Source organism: Myodes glareolus, chromosome 6 (assembly GCF_982192425.1).
Source record: "Myodes glareolus chromosome 6, mMyoGla1.1, whole genome shotgun sequence".
Classification (NCBI taxonomy): Eukaryota; Metazoa; Chordata; class Mammalia; order Rodentia; family Cricetidae; genus Myodes; species Myodes glareolus.
In genome coordinates this window covers 11,232,983-11,249,585 of record NC_142031.1, presented here as the reverse complement: position 1 = coordinate 11,249,585, position 16,603 = coordinate 11,232,983, and the positions used below count along the sequence as shown (strand labels likewise).

Sequence of the window (16,603 nt, the reverse complement as noted above, 5' to 3'; positions counted from 1 at the left end):
GCTTTTGTTTAGGCTGCATTTGCTTAACTCTTTGAGGCTGTGATTCATTGCCTCTTTAAAACACCTGATGGTCTAATGAAGCGCCGAACAGCCAATAGCAAGGTCGGAGCAAAGACAGGCAAGCCTGGCAGGCAGAGAGTATAAATAGAAGGAGAGGCCAGGTAGTGATGGTACCTGCCTTTATTCCCAGCACTCAGGAGACAGAGACAGGCGGATCTCTGTGAGTTCAAAGTCAGCCTGGTTTACAGAGCAAGTTCCAGGGCAGGCTCCAAAGCCCCAGAGAAACCCTGCCTCGAAAAAATAAAAATTAAGAGAAACAAGGAAGAGGAGGAGCAACAAGAGAAGAAGGGGAGGAGGACATCAGGACCCAGCCAGTCACCCAGCCAGCCACATCATAAAAGTAAGATATACATCAATAGAGAAGCTAAAAGCCCAGAGGCAAAAGGTAACTGGGATAATTTAAGATGAGAACAACTGGCTAGAAACAAGCCAAGTAAGGCAGGGCATTCATAACTAAGAACAAGCCTCCATGTGTGATTTGAGAGCTGGGTGGTGGGCTCCCCAAAGGTCCAAAAAGCTAAAGTGTAAAAGAGCAAAAACCCTCACACTACAGCAGCCCTCTTCCAGGTTTGTACACATCTATTCTGTTCGGTTTATGGTCTCTGTGAAGCCCTAGAGAAAACGTTTTTTATCTCCTGGCCCATGTTAGAGGGGAACCTTGGCAGGGAATGCGACTTTCACCATGTGTTCACTTCCAATTCCTGGGTATAACTTAGAAATATTCAGGAGACTCAAGACATAGCTGTGTGTCTTAGATACATTTCTATTGCTGTGATCTGAATGGCAGAATTTTTCTCTTAACTGTTGCAAGTTGTTTTCTGCCATCCTTTCAGGCTAAGATTTGGAGCCCTGCTCTCTTACCCAGCAGGAACACAGCAGGCTGAGAGTCCGTGCTGGGACAGTGGAGGAGACCGCAGCTGGCCTCCGGTCCACTCAGCCTCTGACAGTGTCAGCTGTGGGGCCCTCCCTGGCAGCATGGTGGACTCACAATCACTCCTGTGAGCTTTCCTTCCACCATTATTCCAACCCCGGTCCCAACCTTGGTTCCTCCAAATCTTGTTCTGTGGGGGTACATGAGACTGAATGCTGAGCCCTGAGCATCACTCACCCCCTCAACAGAAGGCAAATGTCAGCCGACTTGTCCTCTTTATCCAACTAATGGGACCTGGCTGAGGACAGCTGAGAATCTGAAATGGGCGAAGTTACTAATAAAATTGTGTTTGTGTGTGCGTGCGCATGTGCGTACGCACACACATGGGTACAGGTGCCTACAGAGGCTAGAAGAGGGAGTGGTAAGGTCCTCTGAAGCTGGAGTTGCGTGTGGGGGTGTGAGCTGTCCAGTGTGAGTGCTGGGAACTGAACTCGGGTCACCTGCAAGAGAAGCACAAACAAGCCATTAATTGTCGAGCCATCTCTCCAGGTCCCGGTGTCCACTCTTACTTTCAAAAGCTTTAGAACTTGCCGTGACCATGCTTAGCTGTATTTCAGCATTTGAGAGAATGAGGCAGGAGGGTTGTAAATTTGATGCCAGTCTGGGTACACAGCAATACAGCCATCTAACCCAAACAAAGGAATGGAACTCCAACTGAATGGCAGTTTAATGGTTTTACATTATCATTTATTTTATGTGTGTGTGTGTGTGTGTGTGTGTGTGTGTGTGTGTGTATTTAATGTAAGAAAGAAAGGCATTTTTGGTGCAGGAGAGATGGCTCAGGAGTTCTGAGTTCAATTCCCAGCAACCACATAGTGGCTCACAATCATCTGTAATGAGATCTGGTGCCCTCTTCCGGCCTGCAGAAATACGTGCAGAAAAAATACTGCATACATAATAATAAATCTTTTTCTTTTCTTTTTTCTTTTTCTTTGAGACAGGGTTTCTCTGTAGCTTTGGAGCCTGTCCTGGAACTAGCTTTTGTAGACCAGGCTGGCCTCTAACTCACAGAGATCCGCCTGCCTCTGCCTCCCGAGTGCTGGGATTAAAGGCGCGCGTCACCACCTCCCGGCCAATAATAAATCTTAAAAAAAGGCATTTTCAGCCGGGTGGTGGTGGAAGGTTGTTTCTTTGTTGTTTTCGAGACAGGGTTTCTCTTCTGAAGCGTCTGGATACAGCGGGAGATGGTTGAATGGTTGAAAGGCTAAAAAGCACTGCTGCTTTGGCAGATGGTCTGAGCTGTGTTCCCAACACCCACATGGCAGACCACAGTCCTGTGTGTAACTCTGGTTGCAGAGGATCTGATGGCCTTTTCTGACTCCCAAGGTTGCAAGGCATTGTGCCTGGTGAACATATTTTAAGAAAACAAATCCTGCTGGGCCTGCCGGGCGGTGCCTTTAATCCCAGCACTCCGGAGGCCGAGGCAGGCAGACCTCTGTGAATTCAAGGTCAGCCTGGCCTACAGGAGCTCACTCCAGGACAGCCAGGACTGTTCCCTGTCTCAAAAAACAAAAATCAACCAACCAACCAAACAAACAAAAACCACTCAAAAACATGAAAACAGATCCCTTCACATTAGAGGCTTGGACCTCTAATCTTCAGCACAGGGTGTGTAGATGCAGTGTTTTTTCACATAAGATCCCAAAGTAAAAATAAAGTAAATTTTAATCCAAGAGGCCTTTCTCATTTGACAGCAACACATAAAATTTTTGTTTTTAAGGAATTGTTGGGTCAAGCTGGGCAGTGGTGGCATACGCCTTTAATCCCAGCACCTGGGAGGCAGAGGCAGGCAGATACAAAAATCTTATCTCAACAAACAGAAATTGTTGTAATCCCACCATGCAGGAGGAGGGGGCAGGCACATCTCCATGAGTTTGAGACCACCCTGCCCTGTCTCAGATGCAGACTTACTCTGTGGCCCAGGCAGAACTCGAATTTGCAGGCCTCCTGTCTCAACTGCCAAGTGGCAAGGACAAAAGAAGCAGAGTACTGTGAGTAGGAGCCCACCCAGATTATAGGGTGTGAGCCTATCTCAAAGAAAAGAAATCTCTCGGGGTGTGGTGGTGCACACCTTTAATCCCAGCCCCAGGGGGCAAAAGCAGGATGGTCTCTGTGAGTTCAAGATCCACCTGGTCTAGTTAGTGAGCTACAGCGAGCTCCAGAGTGAGGCCCTATCTCAAAAACAAAAAAACAAAAAACAAGAACAGCCGGGCATTGGTGGCGCACGCCTTTAATCCCAGCACCCAGGAGGCAGGTGGATCTCTGAGTTCGAGGCCAGCCTGGTCTACAAGAGCTAGTTCCAGGACAGGCACCAAAAGCTACAGAGAAACCTTGTCTTGAAAAAAACAAAAAACCAAACCAAAACAACAACAACAAAAAAACCCTGATCCCCTTGATTTCAACTCTTTGAGCTGTGGGATTACAGGTATGCCCTGCAGCGTCCTGTTTAGTTAAGTATAGTGCTTGCTGGACAGAGAATTTTGAGGCTGCTGGGCAGCAAGCACTCTATAAACTCAGTTCCCTTTCCGGGTCCCTTGTCACAATATTAATGTATATAAGCCATCCTCCTGCCTCAGCCTTCTCAGTGGCTGTCACAGCAGGTGACTTGTAGAGCATTCAGCTCAGTCCCTAATTCCAGGACATGTTCATAATTATTGTCAACAATATTTCCAGCTTTATACTTTCTACGTCTATTGCCAGGCACAGAGTAACATCCCCCTCCCCCCACCGACTCACAGTTAGAACTAGGAGGGCCACAAATGAATATAGTTCAGCCAGGTCTGTTGGCTCACAACTGTAACCATTCCAGGAAGAAGGCCGAGGCAGGAGAATTGCTAAGAGTTGGCGTTTCAAACCAAGATGGGCAAGACCCCATCTGGGAAATGTTAAGTCTTAAACCTTGGGACGAATGGCTGATGTGCCTATTTAACATACCAAAATGGACAGGGCACTGGGTTCTCCCGCATCCCTCAGTTCCTGATTGTACCCTCTACCCCAGTGTTTGGGGTGCCCTTCTCCCAGAGGTTCTTCTCAATGCAATCCAGTTATTTTGATTACCTTCCCCACACCCCTTTTACTTATTTTATATTTTTGGACTTTTTGCCCTTGTGACTGCAGCAGGACCTGGTTTCCTGTCTCCCTCCCTTCCTCTCTCCTGGTTCCTCACCTGGCTCAGGGTCCTGTCCCCTCTGGACTCTCCCAGAAGTCTCTACCTCCGGCTATGCTCTCCTTTTATCTACAGTAACCTTCTCCTCCACCAGGTCTAGGAACAGTCATACCTTTTTCTTTTTGTATTGTTCATTCAGGAAACCAAAAATGTAGTGCATAAATAAGTAAAACAAATACATAAACCAAACTCCATCATACCTAGGAACACTAACGTCCTTTCCTTTTTATTTTTACTTTTTTCATTTAAGGAACAAATCCAAAATGAAGGGCATAAGTGGTAGTGATTGAGTTTTTGACTTTCACAGAATCAAGGTTTGGTGGTTTTTTGTTTTTTTTTTTTTGTTTTTTCGAGACAGGGTTTCGCTGTAGCAAGCCTGTCCTGGAACTAGCTCTGGTAGACCAGGCTGGCCTTGAACTCACAGGGATCCGCCTGCCTCTGCCTCCCTAGTGCTAGAATTACAGGCATGCACCACCACCGCCCAGTGTTTTTTAAATTTTTAATGGTGTTTTTTGTTTCATAAACAATGTTTCACTATGGTGATCTGGCTATATTGGCGGTCTCTGTGTAGAGCAGACTGGGTTCGAACTCACAGTGATCTGCCTGAATAGGCCACCGGAGGGCTGAGATTAAAGGTGTGCACCAGTCACCATTTCCCCTCGGCTTTCAGGTTTTTTGTTTTTTCCTCTCAGCCCTAGAGAACTTGGCATTGAACACACAGACTTCGGCCTGTCTCTGCCTCTAGAGGGCTGGAATCAAAGGCATGTGTCCTTTCGCGAACTTTTCTGGTTTTTTATTTATTTATTTTTTGTTGTTTTTGTTTTTCTCTATTGCACAGAGCATTTGTATCGAAATCCAGAGCCAGAAAAAGCCGACAGGGCGGAGACTCAGTCATCCAATCGGGTAACAGCTTGTGGTTGGCAGGCGGGGCTACAAACCGGAAGTATGAGACGGAATACGGAGGGGCGGGGGAAGCTTCAGACCGGAAGTGTAAGGCGGAACACGGGATGCGGAAGCTTCAGGACGGAAGTGTGAAGTGAAGATGGCTGAAAAGTCTTCAGAGGAGCCGGGAAAGACACTCACAGCCTTGGAGCGCGAGCTTGGAGTGGCTGCCTGACTCTTCTGGGGTTCTGAGTTCTGTAATTAGTGCTTGCTCCTGGTAAGTTAGTGACCTCCATCCGTGCACACTGATTCAGGGGCATTGGACTCAAGGTGTCAAGCTTTGGGCTTACTAATAAGTTTGCCATCATCTTAAATGTCTTTCGCACATAATCTGTTGGTTTCATTTTTATTAATTTTTTTTGAGGCGGGGGCGGTAGCCTGTGCTGCCCAGGCTTGCCTAGAATGTAGCTCAGGTTGGTCCAGAAATCAAACATTCCACCTCCAGCCCCCACTCCCAGTTCCCGCCTCAGCCTCCGTACTGTTGTGTGTTTACCAGTGTGTTTCACCAACCTCTGGTTAATATTGAATTATTTTTTGTTTGGGTTTTGAGACAAGGTTGTACTCCGTAGCCGAGTGCCGTTAAACTCCTGGCAGTTCTGCTTCCTCCTCCCCATTCTGGAACTCGAATAGCGTAGTTACTCGAATATCTAGAATTTTGCTTTCATTTGTATCCGTTTAAAATTTATGTTCTTTGGTTATTCACATAGGGTCTCAGTCTCTAGGATGGCCTCAGACTGCCTCATCCTCCTGTTAGAGTTGTAAACAGCCTGGCGGTGGCGGCGCTCGCCTTTAATCTCAGCACTCTAAAGGCAGAGGCAGGAGAATCTCTTGAGTTTGAGGCCTGCCTGGTTTATATGGTGAGTTCCAGGACACCCAGATTCACTATTTAAGGCTTAAATTCCCTTTCATTTTAGAGATAGTCACATGCAGAACAGATTGAAGTGGAACCCACAATTTTTGCTTGAAATAGAATCTTTGTAGCCAAGGATAATCTTTAGCTCACTATATAACTGGGGCTCTTTTTTTGTTGTTGTTTGGTTTTATTTGTTTGCTTTTCATGTCCCCCCCCCCCCACGGTTTCTTTGTTAATCTCTGACTGTCCTGAATGCTTTGCATACCAGGCTGGACTCACGCCTTCCTCCGCCTCTCTGAGTGCTGGGCCTAAAGGCGCCAGCCACCACTGCCTGGTTGGCCTTGAACTCTTGATATTCCTCCCAAGGACTGGGTCACAGGTTATAAGTCTGTCGATGCCTACAAAATAGAATAAAAATTTTAAGTCGCATATGATGGTACTTAAAATTTTTATTTTATTTTGTAGGCATGGTCTTATGTAGTCTAGTCTGACCTTAAGTAACTGATCTTTTTAATTCTACCTCATTAGTGTTTGGATTTTATTTATTTATTTTTTTCATGACAGGGTTTGTCTGTGTATCCTTAGCTATCCTGGAACTTGCTCTGTAGACCAGGCTGTAATGAGAAATGCCCATTGAATGGAATTTTTTGTTGTTATTTGGTTATGTTAAGTTTAAGATTGACAAGTCTTGCCGAGCTCTAGTGATGCACACATTTAATCCCAAGCACTTGGAAGCCAGAGGCAGGTGGATCTCTGTGAGCTTGAGCCTAACCTGGTCATACAGAGTGAGTTCCAGTACAAACTCCAAAGCTACACAGTGAAACCCCATCTTGAAAAAGCAAAACAACGAAACAAACAAAAAGACTTTTGAGTCTCATAAAGTCTCATTAATTCCAGACTGGTCTTGAACTGCTGACTTTCCGACTCTACATTTGGTTAATTAGTTTGCAGTCCCTCAAATTATACTTCTGAAGTTGTGTGGCTATATAACTTGAAGTTTCTTTACAACAGTACTGGGAATGAGCTTTGGTAACGCAAGACATCTCATCTCTTCTGGGGACTGAAGCTGTAGGAATGTGGTTGATTCAGCCTGGTCAATTTAACAAGACTGCCTTTCAAACGAAAACAAAGCTAGGTGGGCTGCTAGCACTCTTGGAACCATAGCACTAGGGACACAATGGAGAAAGAAAGCCCAGTTCCAGGCTGTCGGGTACACAGAGTGACCTTGTCTCTACACGAAGTGAAATAAATGTGTTAGAAAATGTGTTGGAAGTGTAGTTTAATGTCAAGCACTTGTCTAGCATGGGCCAGGCCCTAGGATGAGTGCCCAGTACCTCAAAATTATTTTGTTATTTTTAAATTTTATTTGTGTATGGATGCTTTTGCCTGGTGCTCAGTTGTCCGGAAGATCAGCCAGTTTTTTTTTTTTTTTTTTTTTTTTTTTCGAGACAGAGTTTCTCTAGCTTTGGGGCCTGGAACTAGCTCTTGTAGACCAGGCTGGTCTTGAACTCACAGAGATCCGCCTGCCTCTGCCTCCCGAGTGCTGGGATTAAAGGTGTGTGCCACCACCACCTGGCTAGCTCCTCCCCCACCCCCACGCCAAGATAGGGTTTTTTTGTTAGGACAGTCCTGACTTTACTGGAACTTATGCTGTAGACCAGGCTGGCGTCGAACTCACAGAGATCCGCTTGTCTCTGCTTCCCAAATGTTAGGATTAAAGATGTGTGCCGCCACCACCCAGGTTTAAAATTTTTTTTTTAGATTTATTTATTTTACTTTATGCTTACATGCATGTATGTGTGCCACATGTGTGCCCATTGAATCCCCTGGAACTGGTGCTATGTTACAGGTAGTTGTGAGCCATCATGCAGGTCCTGAGAATTGAATCTGGGTCCTTGACAAGAGCAGTTAAGTTACTGGGTAGTGGTGGCTCCAAAACTACAAAGAAACTCTGTCTCAAATATCCAAAATAAAAATAAAGAAATAAAACAAATATAATATGGGAAGGTTAGGCATGAAATTATAAAAACCTGGACGAAAGCGATCATGTAGCTCCCATGCCGTTACAGGACCGGTATGCAAACCGAACTAAGCTGAGACTTAAACATAGAGACAGGCGGAGAGAGAGAGAGATGGAGGGACACGGGCTATCCTTGATAGAAGAATGCCAAATGTCCCACTTTATTGTGCTCAGGGGCAGCTTATATAGGGATCCCTAGCCACACCCAGCTCTTGGGATCTTTCAGCTGCAGGTCCACCAGCCTGCTATCAAGCTGCTCATAGCAGCTGCAGGCAAAGAAAGTCAAGGGGCCAAAGGTGTGGCCATATGCTGTTTCTATATTTTAATGTTTGGTTCCCAGTTGGTGCAATGCTTTGGAAGGACTAGGAGATGTGGCCTCTTTGAGAAGGTATGTCACTAGGGGTGGACTTTGAGGTTTCAAAAGCCCATGCCAGGTCCTCCTTTTGCAGTGTGCTTGCAGATGGGTTGTAAGCTACTGTTCTGGTGCCGTGCCTACCTACCATGATGGTCTTGAATTAGCGTTCTGAAACTGTAGTCAAGCCCCCAACTAAATGCTTTTATGAGGTGCTTTGGTCATGGCGTCCCATCACAACAATAGAACAGTAACTAAGACAGGTGAGAAGTGGGGTTTCCTAAGACATAGCCTCTTTTATATTTCACCAGGTTATTTCAGGTTGAAGATTTGAAGAATGAGTGATCAGGACCCACCCACACTCCTGCAGCTGGCAGTGCAGAGCCTGCTGAGGGATGAAGCCCTGGCCATCTCTGCTCTGAAGTGTCTGCCCAGGGTGCTGTTCCCACCACTGTTCAAGGAAGCCTTCAACCACGGACAAAGTAACATCCTGAGGGCTATGGTAGCAGTATGGCCCTTCACTTTCCTTCCCGTGGGGACCCTGATGAAGACTTCCCACCTGGAGACCCTGCAGGCTGTCCTGGATGGAGTAGACATGCTACGAACACAGAAGGTGTTCCCCAGGTAAGCAAGATCCAGGTAGGGAAGAATGGTGGACACGGGTACAGGGGAAGGACATCTGGGGGTAAGGAAGAATGAGGTCAAAGGTAGATGAGAGGATATTGATGGTATCATCTTGGAAGATTGCAGAAGCCTTGACCCCTGTTGAGCCCCAATATAAAAGGACAGTTGGGTATGGAGTACATCTTAAAGCAGTTGTGGCCACAGTGAAACAAGCCTTACTCTGGCTCTCCCAGGTTCTAGAAGTGGAAGACTGAGTCAAGAGTCACTGCAGGGAGGAAGCAGGACAGTTCTGGTAAAGAGCCCTTACCTGGAAGGCATGAGCTGCTCTGGGAGACCCAGGACTGAGAAGCATAAACATACATAACAGCAGGGCACAGGTGTGGTGGTAGAGATGGAGAGGAAAAGCTGGCCTGGGTGTAGTCTTTTTTTGTTTGTTGCTGTTTGTTTTTCGAGACAGGGTTTCTATGACTGCCCTGGCTGTCCTGGAATTCACTCTGTAGACCAGGCTGGCATCTAACTCACAGAGATCCTCCTGCTTCTGCCTCAGGAATGCTGGGATTAAAGATGTGCGCCGCCACTGCCAGGCTGGGTTTGGTCTTTTGTATCTTCTACTGTTTCTACCTGTTCTGCTCACAGGAAGGGGAAGCTCCAGGTGCTCGACCTGAGGAATGTGCAGCACAACTTCTGGGATGTTTGGACTGGCACAGAGGATGGAGAGTGCTCAGCAGAGGCTGTGTGTGAGAAGCGAGTAGTGAACCGCTCTCCTAGATACGCCCTGAGGCGGCGTCTGAAGGTGGTCGCAGACCTTTGCCTCAGGTTCCATCTGAATGAACACCAAACGTACTTGTTACAGTGGGCCCAGCAGAGAAAAAGTTTCATACGGCTGTGCTGTGTGAAGATGCAGATCTGGGCATTGCCTGTGTACACTGTCAGGAAAGTCCTGATGGTTTTCCAGCCTGACAGCATCCAGGAGTTGGAACTGAATACGGGTTGGAGTTTGTCCACTCTGGTGCATTTTGTATCTTACCTGGACCAGATGAGAAATCTTCAGAAACTCCTTTTAACACGGATCCACAAGAACACCTTCAAGGTTCTAAATACCCCTGCAGACATACAAAAGTGTATCACTAAGTTTGTTTCTCAGTTCTCCAAACTCAACTGTCTGCAGCATCTCTCCATGAATGGCGTCTACTTTTCCAGTGAGCACATGAAACAGTTGTTCAGGTAAGGTGGGGTGGCGAGCGATTTCCTCTGACAATAGAGTAGTGGCTACCTGGGTGAAACCAGCCAGCCACTGGATTTCACAATCATGGAGTCACTGCAGCGTCTAAGTCAGGTTTTGTTTCTGTCTTAACTGATTTGGGAGCTCGGTGTGTTCAGTGGCCACTTATTAAGCAGAGGCTGAGCTGAGTAGGAGATGTGTTGAGCAGTCCTGCTAAAAGACCAGCTGGGGAAGGGGGCATCAAATGTAGGAAGTATGTGCTCTGTGTTCTTCCTTGGGATTCTGACTAAGATAAGGGGCAGGGAATAAGTCAGAACAGTGGGCCCAGAACTGGAGAGGACCCTTACCTGCACAGATCCATGGGGGAACTTGGTGCTTAGCATTTGTGTGTCTTCTAACTTCCCACATGTAAAATCCTTTTTTTTTTTTTTTTTTTTTTTGAGCCCAGATAGGGCCTGAATAGAGATGGGTAGAAATGGGTGATACCGATTGTGTGGGTGAGGGGTAGAGATGAAAAACTGAATAAGGGCAGAGACCGTTCCGGGGGAGGCAAAAGATGGTTCAAGACTTCCAGATCTTTCATGGGTTAGTTTTTCCAGTGTGTGCCCTGGGCTAATGTGGCCAGCACAGGTTCTCTTCTTCATAGTAATGGAAGCTGCTACCCATGGACTGAAGAAGTCCCATTACTGGTACCCACAGGCTTCTCTCTCTCTGCCAAGAATGGTGAGACTCCCCAATAAGCAACATTCTGGATCCTGGATATTGATCTCCATTACATAGTCACATGACTTCTAAACAAGTGGTCACCTTTACCTCTATGCTCCCTCTAACAGCAGCTCTCTCCATCTCATTGTGCCAGAACTAATCTCTTGGTCTCTCCCTAGGTACCTGAAGACCCCTTTGGAGACCCTGTCCATCACTGTGTGCAAACTTTCGCAGTTAGACTTGAATTCCTTGTCCCAGAGTCAGAGTCTCCATCAGCTGAAACACCTGAATCTGAGGCTTGTGAAGTTAATTGACCTATATCCTATGCCTTTCCGTGATCTCCTAAACAGTGTTGCGGGCACTCTGCAGACCCTAGAGTTGGAGGGCTGCTGGATGGTGGACTCCCAGCTCATTACCCTCCTGCCTGCCCTGAGCCAGTGCTCCCAACTCACTAGGGTCAATTTCTATGACAATGACATCTCCATGGCTGTCCTGAAGGACCTTCTGTATCACACAGCCAGCCTCCACCAGCTGATCCAAGAGCTGTACCCTGCCCCTCTAGAATGCTATGATGACAGGGGTGATGTCCGTGTGGGAAGATTTGCTCAACTTTGTCCTGAGCTCATGGATACACTGATTACTGTCAGGCAGCCCAAGAGAGTCTCCTTTGCTACACATATCTGCCACAAATGTTGTCAGCGCTGTATCTATGACCTGGAGACCAGACTTTGTCATTGTTGGCGGTAAACGGGAAAGGTTGCTTCTTGATACTGAGAAGTGAAAGCCTAGCAATAGGTGTTTCATCAAGGGTACGAGTGGTTTCCTTGCATATATGCGTGCTTGGTGCTTGTGGAGGTCAGACGAAGGATTGGATTCCCTAGAATTGAAGTTACAGGTGGCTGTGAACTACCGTGTGCATCTGGGAATCTAACCTGGGTCCTCTGTAGGAACAGGTGCTCTTAGCACCTACTGCTAAAGTTCATGTATTTCTTCTATGTATAGTTCTGTCAGTTCTGTTCCTTTAACTCTGAGAGAATCCTGACTAATCAAAGGCAGGCAGACCTTGTCTTCTCTTCTGCCTGGGTGTCGGTTATGTCCCACTGTGGGTCTGCTTAGTGCTAGTGCCTCTGTGTACAAAGTTCAGCCTAAAACGAGCACTGCATTCCTATGAGGGTTTGGGGAATAGTCAAGGCGTTCTATCTAGTACATTTGTACTGGGAGGTCACAGATACAAGCCACATAGCTTGCTCCCTTTCTGTCTCTTTCATAGTTGTATATTGCGTAGGCTGGCCTTGAAATCCACCTGCCTTAACCTACACGCAGAGATTTCTGAAGTATGTCATGGTAAATCACATGTCTGTGGGGTGCTATTTGATGCTTCCAGCCCTCTGGCTGTCCCTAAGCATAAAGGTCTCCAGCATATGGACAAATGTCCCTGTCTTGTCTTAAAGGATTGATAGACTTTAAGAACTGTATTGTAAATGTCTGGAGTAAACCTGTTTTGTTAATGAGTGCCTAAGTCTACCCATTGCACTCCCCCCTGTATTTGTATTTGTAGCAATAAAGAATTTTGTTTCATGCCTTCTTTCTTGTTTTCATTTCTATATGTGTTAAGAATATAAGGGAGGCCCGGAAGATAGTGGTGCAGGCCTATAATCCTTGCAGTCGGAGAGGCAGGTAAATCAGAGTTTGAAGCCAGCCTCGTCTACAGAGCTAGTTCCAGGATATCCAGGACTGCATAAAGAAACTGTCTCAAAAACATGTATTTATATATGTATATATACATATATGTGGAGAACTGGAGAGATGGCTTAGAAGTTAAGATCATGTGGTATTCTTTTTTAAGATTTATTTATTATGTATACAACATTCTGCCTCTGGAAGAGTAGCCAGTGCTCTTAACCACTGAGCCATCTCTCCAGCCCTCAAGTCCCCCCACTATCAAGCCAGGCTTCTCCTGAAAGTGCTGAGATAAACACGGCCAAGACAAGTGCTGTGTCATGTACACATATACCCAACACTAAATATTAAAAAATACTTAGAACAATGGTCTGTTTATCTCAAGTTCACCTGGAACTCATGGGATTGTTTCTCTGCTGTCTCAGTGCTGGTATTAAAGGAATGTGCAAACCAGGGTGCAGTGCAAATGGGATTCCAAAGGTCCTTCAAGCTTCTGTGAAGGCTGGGCACTCCTCAGATTCCTGTACTTGGGAAGTAGAGGCAGGAGAGTCTGCAGCAAAAACAAAAGGTCTCAGGGGAGCCAGTGGAAAGGCCTGGAGTGCCAGCATCGAGGCTGCTGCCGGACTTGGAGTCTGTTCTGCTAAGCTGGTTCCATCTCTTTGCAGGGACTCAATGAGAACACAACCAACCCAGCCTCAGGCAGTCTTCTAGGTTGGTGTGCAGTCCGAGGTGATAGATTTTTCCTGTCCATTACCATTTTTTTTAACTTCAAAAATTTTTAACTTTAAATCATATTCTTCCTCTCCTACAAGTCCTTCCAGATCTTCTCCCCTTCACCCATCCAATTTTAAATTCTTTCTCAAAAAAAGGCACCGGGGTATGGTGGTGGCATGCATGTTTAATCCCAGCACTCAGGAGGCAGAGAGACAGATCTCTGAGTTTGACATCAGCCTGGTCTACAGAGTAAGTTCCAGGAAGGCTCCAAAGCTACAGAGAAACTGTCTCTTTTTCAAAAATCAAAAAACAAAACCCAATACAACAAAACTCCAAAACTCGAGAAAAGAAAATATTCCTTCCCCCAAACACACCAAACTGTAACCAAATGAAAGCACTCTCTCACACACGTGCACACACACACAAGGAGGGGGCAGTTTGTACCATTTGTGTGCCTCTGGAGGTTACAGAATCAAACTGGGGTTACAGGGTAAGAGTTAGAGGCTAGACTGACTAAATACCAAGCCTTAGCGACATACTGTGGGTGGGGGGGACTGCTGATCTCTGGCCTAACTCACTGACCCCTGTATCAACAGAGCCTATGTCTCTGTTCATAACATTCTTCCTACCCTCACCTTCCAGGCCAGTGTCATGCACTTCCCGTTTACCTCTCTCCTCAGAATAGGCCTTCACCCACAGCAGGAATTCCTTCCTGTTTTCATAGATCTGAGCAAAATGCTCACTTAGGGGACCATGCAGTTGTGAGTCCTCATCTTCAGCGTCTCTTATGCCTGTTCCCATCCCCTTAGCTCACAACCCATTCTGTAGCTCTTACCCACCCAGCTAGTCTTATAGCATGATAGCCCTCTATACATCTCCTACCACAGTTCAGTCCTCTGATCCCTGGGTGGTCATCTGAGACCTCAATTTAGGGAGAGTGGAAATAAGACCATGCTCAGACATGCTGATGCCCTCCTCACTGTTAAATCTAGTGGCTGACCACACCTCAGGTGCCCACTGCTCCCTAATGTAAAAGAGAATGGTTTGGTGTGGTAGCAAAAAACAGTTTATCGGGCTGGGCGGTGGTGGTGTACACCTTTAATTCCAGCACTAGGGAGTCAGAAGCAGGTATATCTCTGTGAGTTCAAGGCCAGACTGGTCTACAAGAGCTAGTTCCAGGACAGGCACCAAAAACTACAGAGAAACCCTGTCTTGAAAATCAAAACAACAAAACACAACAAAAAACCAAAAACAAAAAAACCCCAAAAAACAGTTTATCGGGCTGGAGAGATGGCTCAATGATTAAGGGAACTGCCTGCCCTTCCAAAGGTTCTGAGTTCAGTTCCCAGCAACCACTTGGTGGCTTACAATCATCTGTAATGAGATCTGGTGCCCTCCTGGCTTGCAGGCATACATGTAGACAGAATACTGTATACATAATAAATCAATAGATTTAAAAAAAACAGTTTATCCTTGGGATAACTGTGTTAGGTGGTGTACTGGATAGTTTTATGTCAACATCATACAAGTTAAAGTCGTCAGAGAGGCAGGGCCTAAATTGAGAAAATGTCTCCATAAGATATGGCTGTAGGAAGCCGGGCTGTGGCGGTGCATGCCTTTAATCCCAGCACTCAGGAGGCAGAGGCAGGTGGATCTCTGTGAGTTTGAGACCAGCCTGGTTTACAAGAGCTAGTTTCCAGGACAGGCTCCATAGCTGCAGAGAAACCCTATCTCAGAAAAACAAAAACAAAAAAGATGTGGCTGTAGGCACCAGGCAGTGGTGACACACACCTTTAGTCCCAGCATTCTAAGAGACAGAGGCAAGTGGATCTCTGAGTTTGAGGTCAGCCTGATCTACAGAGTGTGTTCCAGAAACCCATTATCATTGGTTATCTGGGATGAATCTTCTGGGTTAGCAGCACATCCATTCCACCCAGCACAGCCTTGAAAGTCTCTAGGTGGGACATCTTCATTGAAGATTCCACAGTGAGGCAGAGAAAGGGCCAAGCTGCGACATTGCCTCCTGGGTGTTAGTTTGTGTGTTAATTAAGGCCCCCTTGAACAGTGATGGAAAGAGCTTCTTCTGGCCGGTACTCAGGACAGAGACGACCAAGATTTTCATCCCTTTGTAGCACCTGCACTATGAGATCCTGCAGTGTAACTGGGGCCTGGGAGCCCATCCCCCTGGATTTTCCATCTGTAGGCTTCTTGGGAAGCATCGAGGGAAGACTTTGTTTTCTGAATGAGGCATTAGAACTTGGTCCTCCCCATCATTGAACTCAAGTCAGAGCCAGAATGACTGCTCAGGCATTATTGTTTTTTCTTTCTTTAAATTATATTTTTGTGTGTTTTGGTATGAAGATGTCAAATACCTGAGAACTGGAGCTACAGATAGTTGGGAGCTGCCATGTGGGGACTGGGAATTGAACCCGGGTCCTCGGTAAGAACAGAAAGTGCTCTTAACAGGTAAAGGAGCTCTGTAGTAACTGGGTGTTTATGCACCAGTGTATATGCATAAACATTTGCAGAGTGGGATATAAGAAATGTTTAGAATTTTTTATATTAAACAAAAGTGATATTTGATATAGATGACATTTAATGTTTCTTGCAGAATGGAAACTGATCTTTATTCTGCTTTCCTGGATATTAGGCCAACAAGATAACTCTGCCAGTAAAAACAGTAAATCTGCAGTCTTGGAGACCTAGGTTCACTCCCAGGAACTATGCTCTGTCACCGAAAATGCTAGTCCTGCCAGGAAAGAAGATAGACTACGTGTAGATCATTAACTCAGCACTCTTCCTCCGTATCTGAATCTTCAGTTCTATAGCAGAACTCCTCTGGTGTCCTCTCTTTACCTTGTATCCTCATTTCAAGGAGACTAAATGAACACATCCTGTTTGAACACTCTTCCATTCCTTGGAAAAACTTCAGACTCATAGCCTATCCCCACTCCTAAGTGCCATGTCTAATGCCCTGAAACAAAATTTAACTGAAACCCTCACCATTCACACCAATCAGGTCAACAGAAAACTTCCTACCAGGTACCACACATCCATCACAGTCTCCTAAAAGTCAGAGACAAAACAGAAACCAAAAAAAAACAAAACATCCAAACAACAAAACCTAGATATAAATCCATACTGCTACAGGCACCTAGTTTTGACTTATCAGAAGAGCAAACATGAAAAAAATGGCATCTTGAACAAGTGGTGCTGACCTAACTGGATGTCTGCATATAGTAGAAAATAAATATATCCATACTGATCATCCTGCACAAAACTCAAGTCCAAATTTATCAAAGCTTTCAATATACAAAGAGATACACTGAACCTG

The 16,603-nt window shown here is 45.9% G+C and overlaps 1 protein-coding gene across 2 annotated transcripts; it reads left to right on the top strand.

The window, feature by feature from the left end:
- The first annotated feature begins 5,139 nt into the window (after positions 1 to 5,139).
- Positions 5,140 to 12,453, top strand: LOC125395282 (PRAME family member 8-like). 2 transcript variants are annotated; one of them, XM_085690307.2, is made up of 5 exons: positions 5,140 to 5,316; positions 5,807 to 5,956; positions 8,636 to 8,948; positions 9,585 to 10,172; positions 11,055 to 12,453. In XM_085690307.2, the coding sequence occupies exons 3-5, from the start codon at positions 8,662 to 8,664 to the stop codon at positions 11,620 to 11,622; spliced, it is 1,443 nt and encodes a 480-aa protein (XP_085546433.1). In that variant the 5' UTR covers positions 5,140 to 5,316; positions 5,807 to 5,956; positions 8,636 to 8,661; the 3' UTR covers positions 11,623 to 12,453. The 2 variants fall into 2 exon arrangements, with proteins under 2 accessions (XP_085546433.1, XP_048282545.2); XM_048426588.3 differs by lacking the exon at positions 5,807 to 5,956.
- The last annotated feature ends 4,150 nt before the right edge of the window (positions 12,454 to 16,603 follow it).

Coding starts and splice junctions, on each gene's coding strand:
- LOC125395282 (XM_048426588.3), top strand. CDS start 8,662: ATGAGTGATCAGGACCCACCCACACTCCTGCAGCTGGCAGTGCAGAGC. Junction 8,949..9,584: donor ACACAGAAGGTGTTCCCCAG/GTAAGCAAGATC, acceptor TTCTGCTCACAG/GAAGGGGAAGCTCCAGGTGC. Junction 10,173..11,054: donor CACATGAAACAGTTGTTCAG/GTAAGGTGGGGT, acceptor GTCTCTCCCTAG/GTACCTGAAGACCCCTTTGG.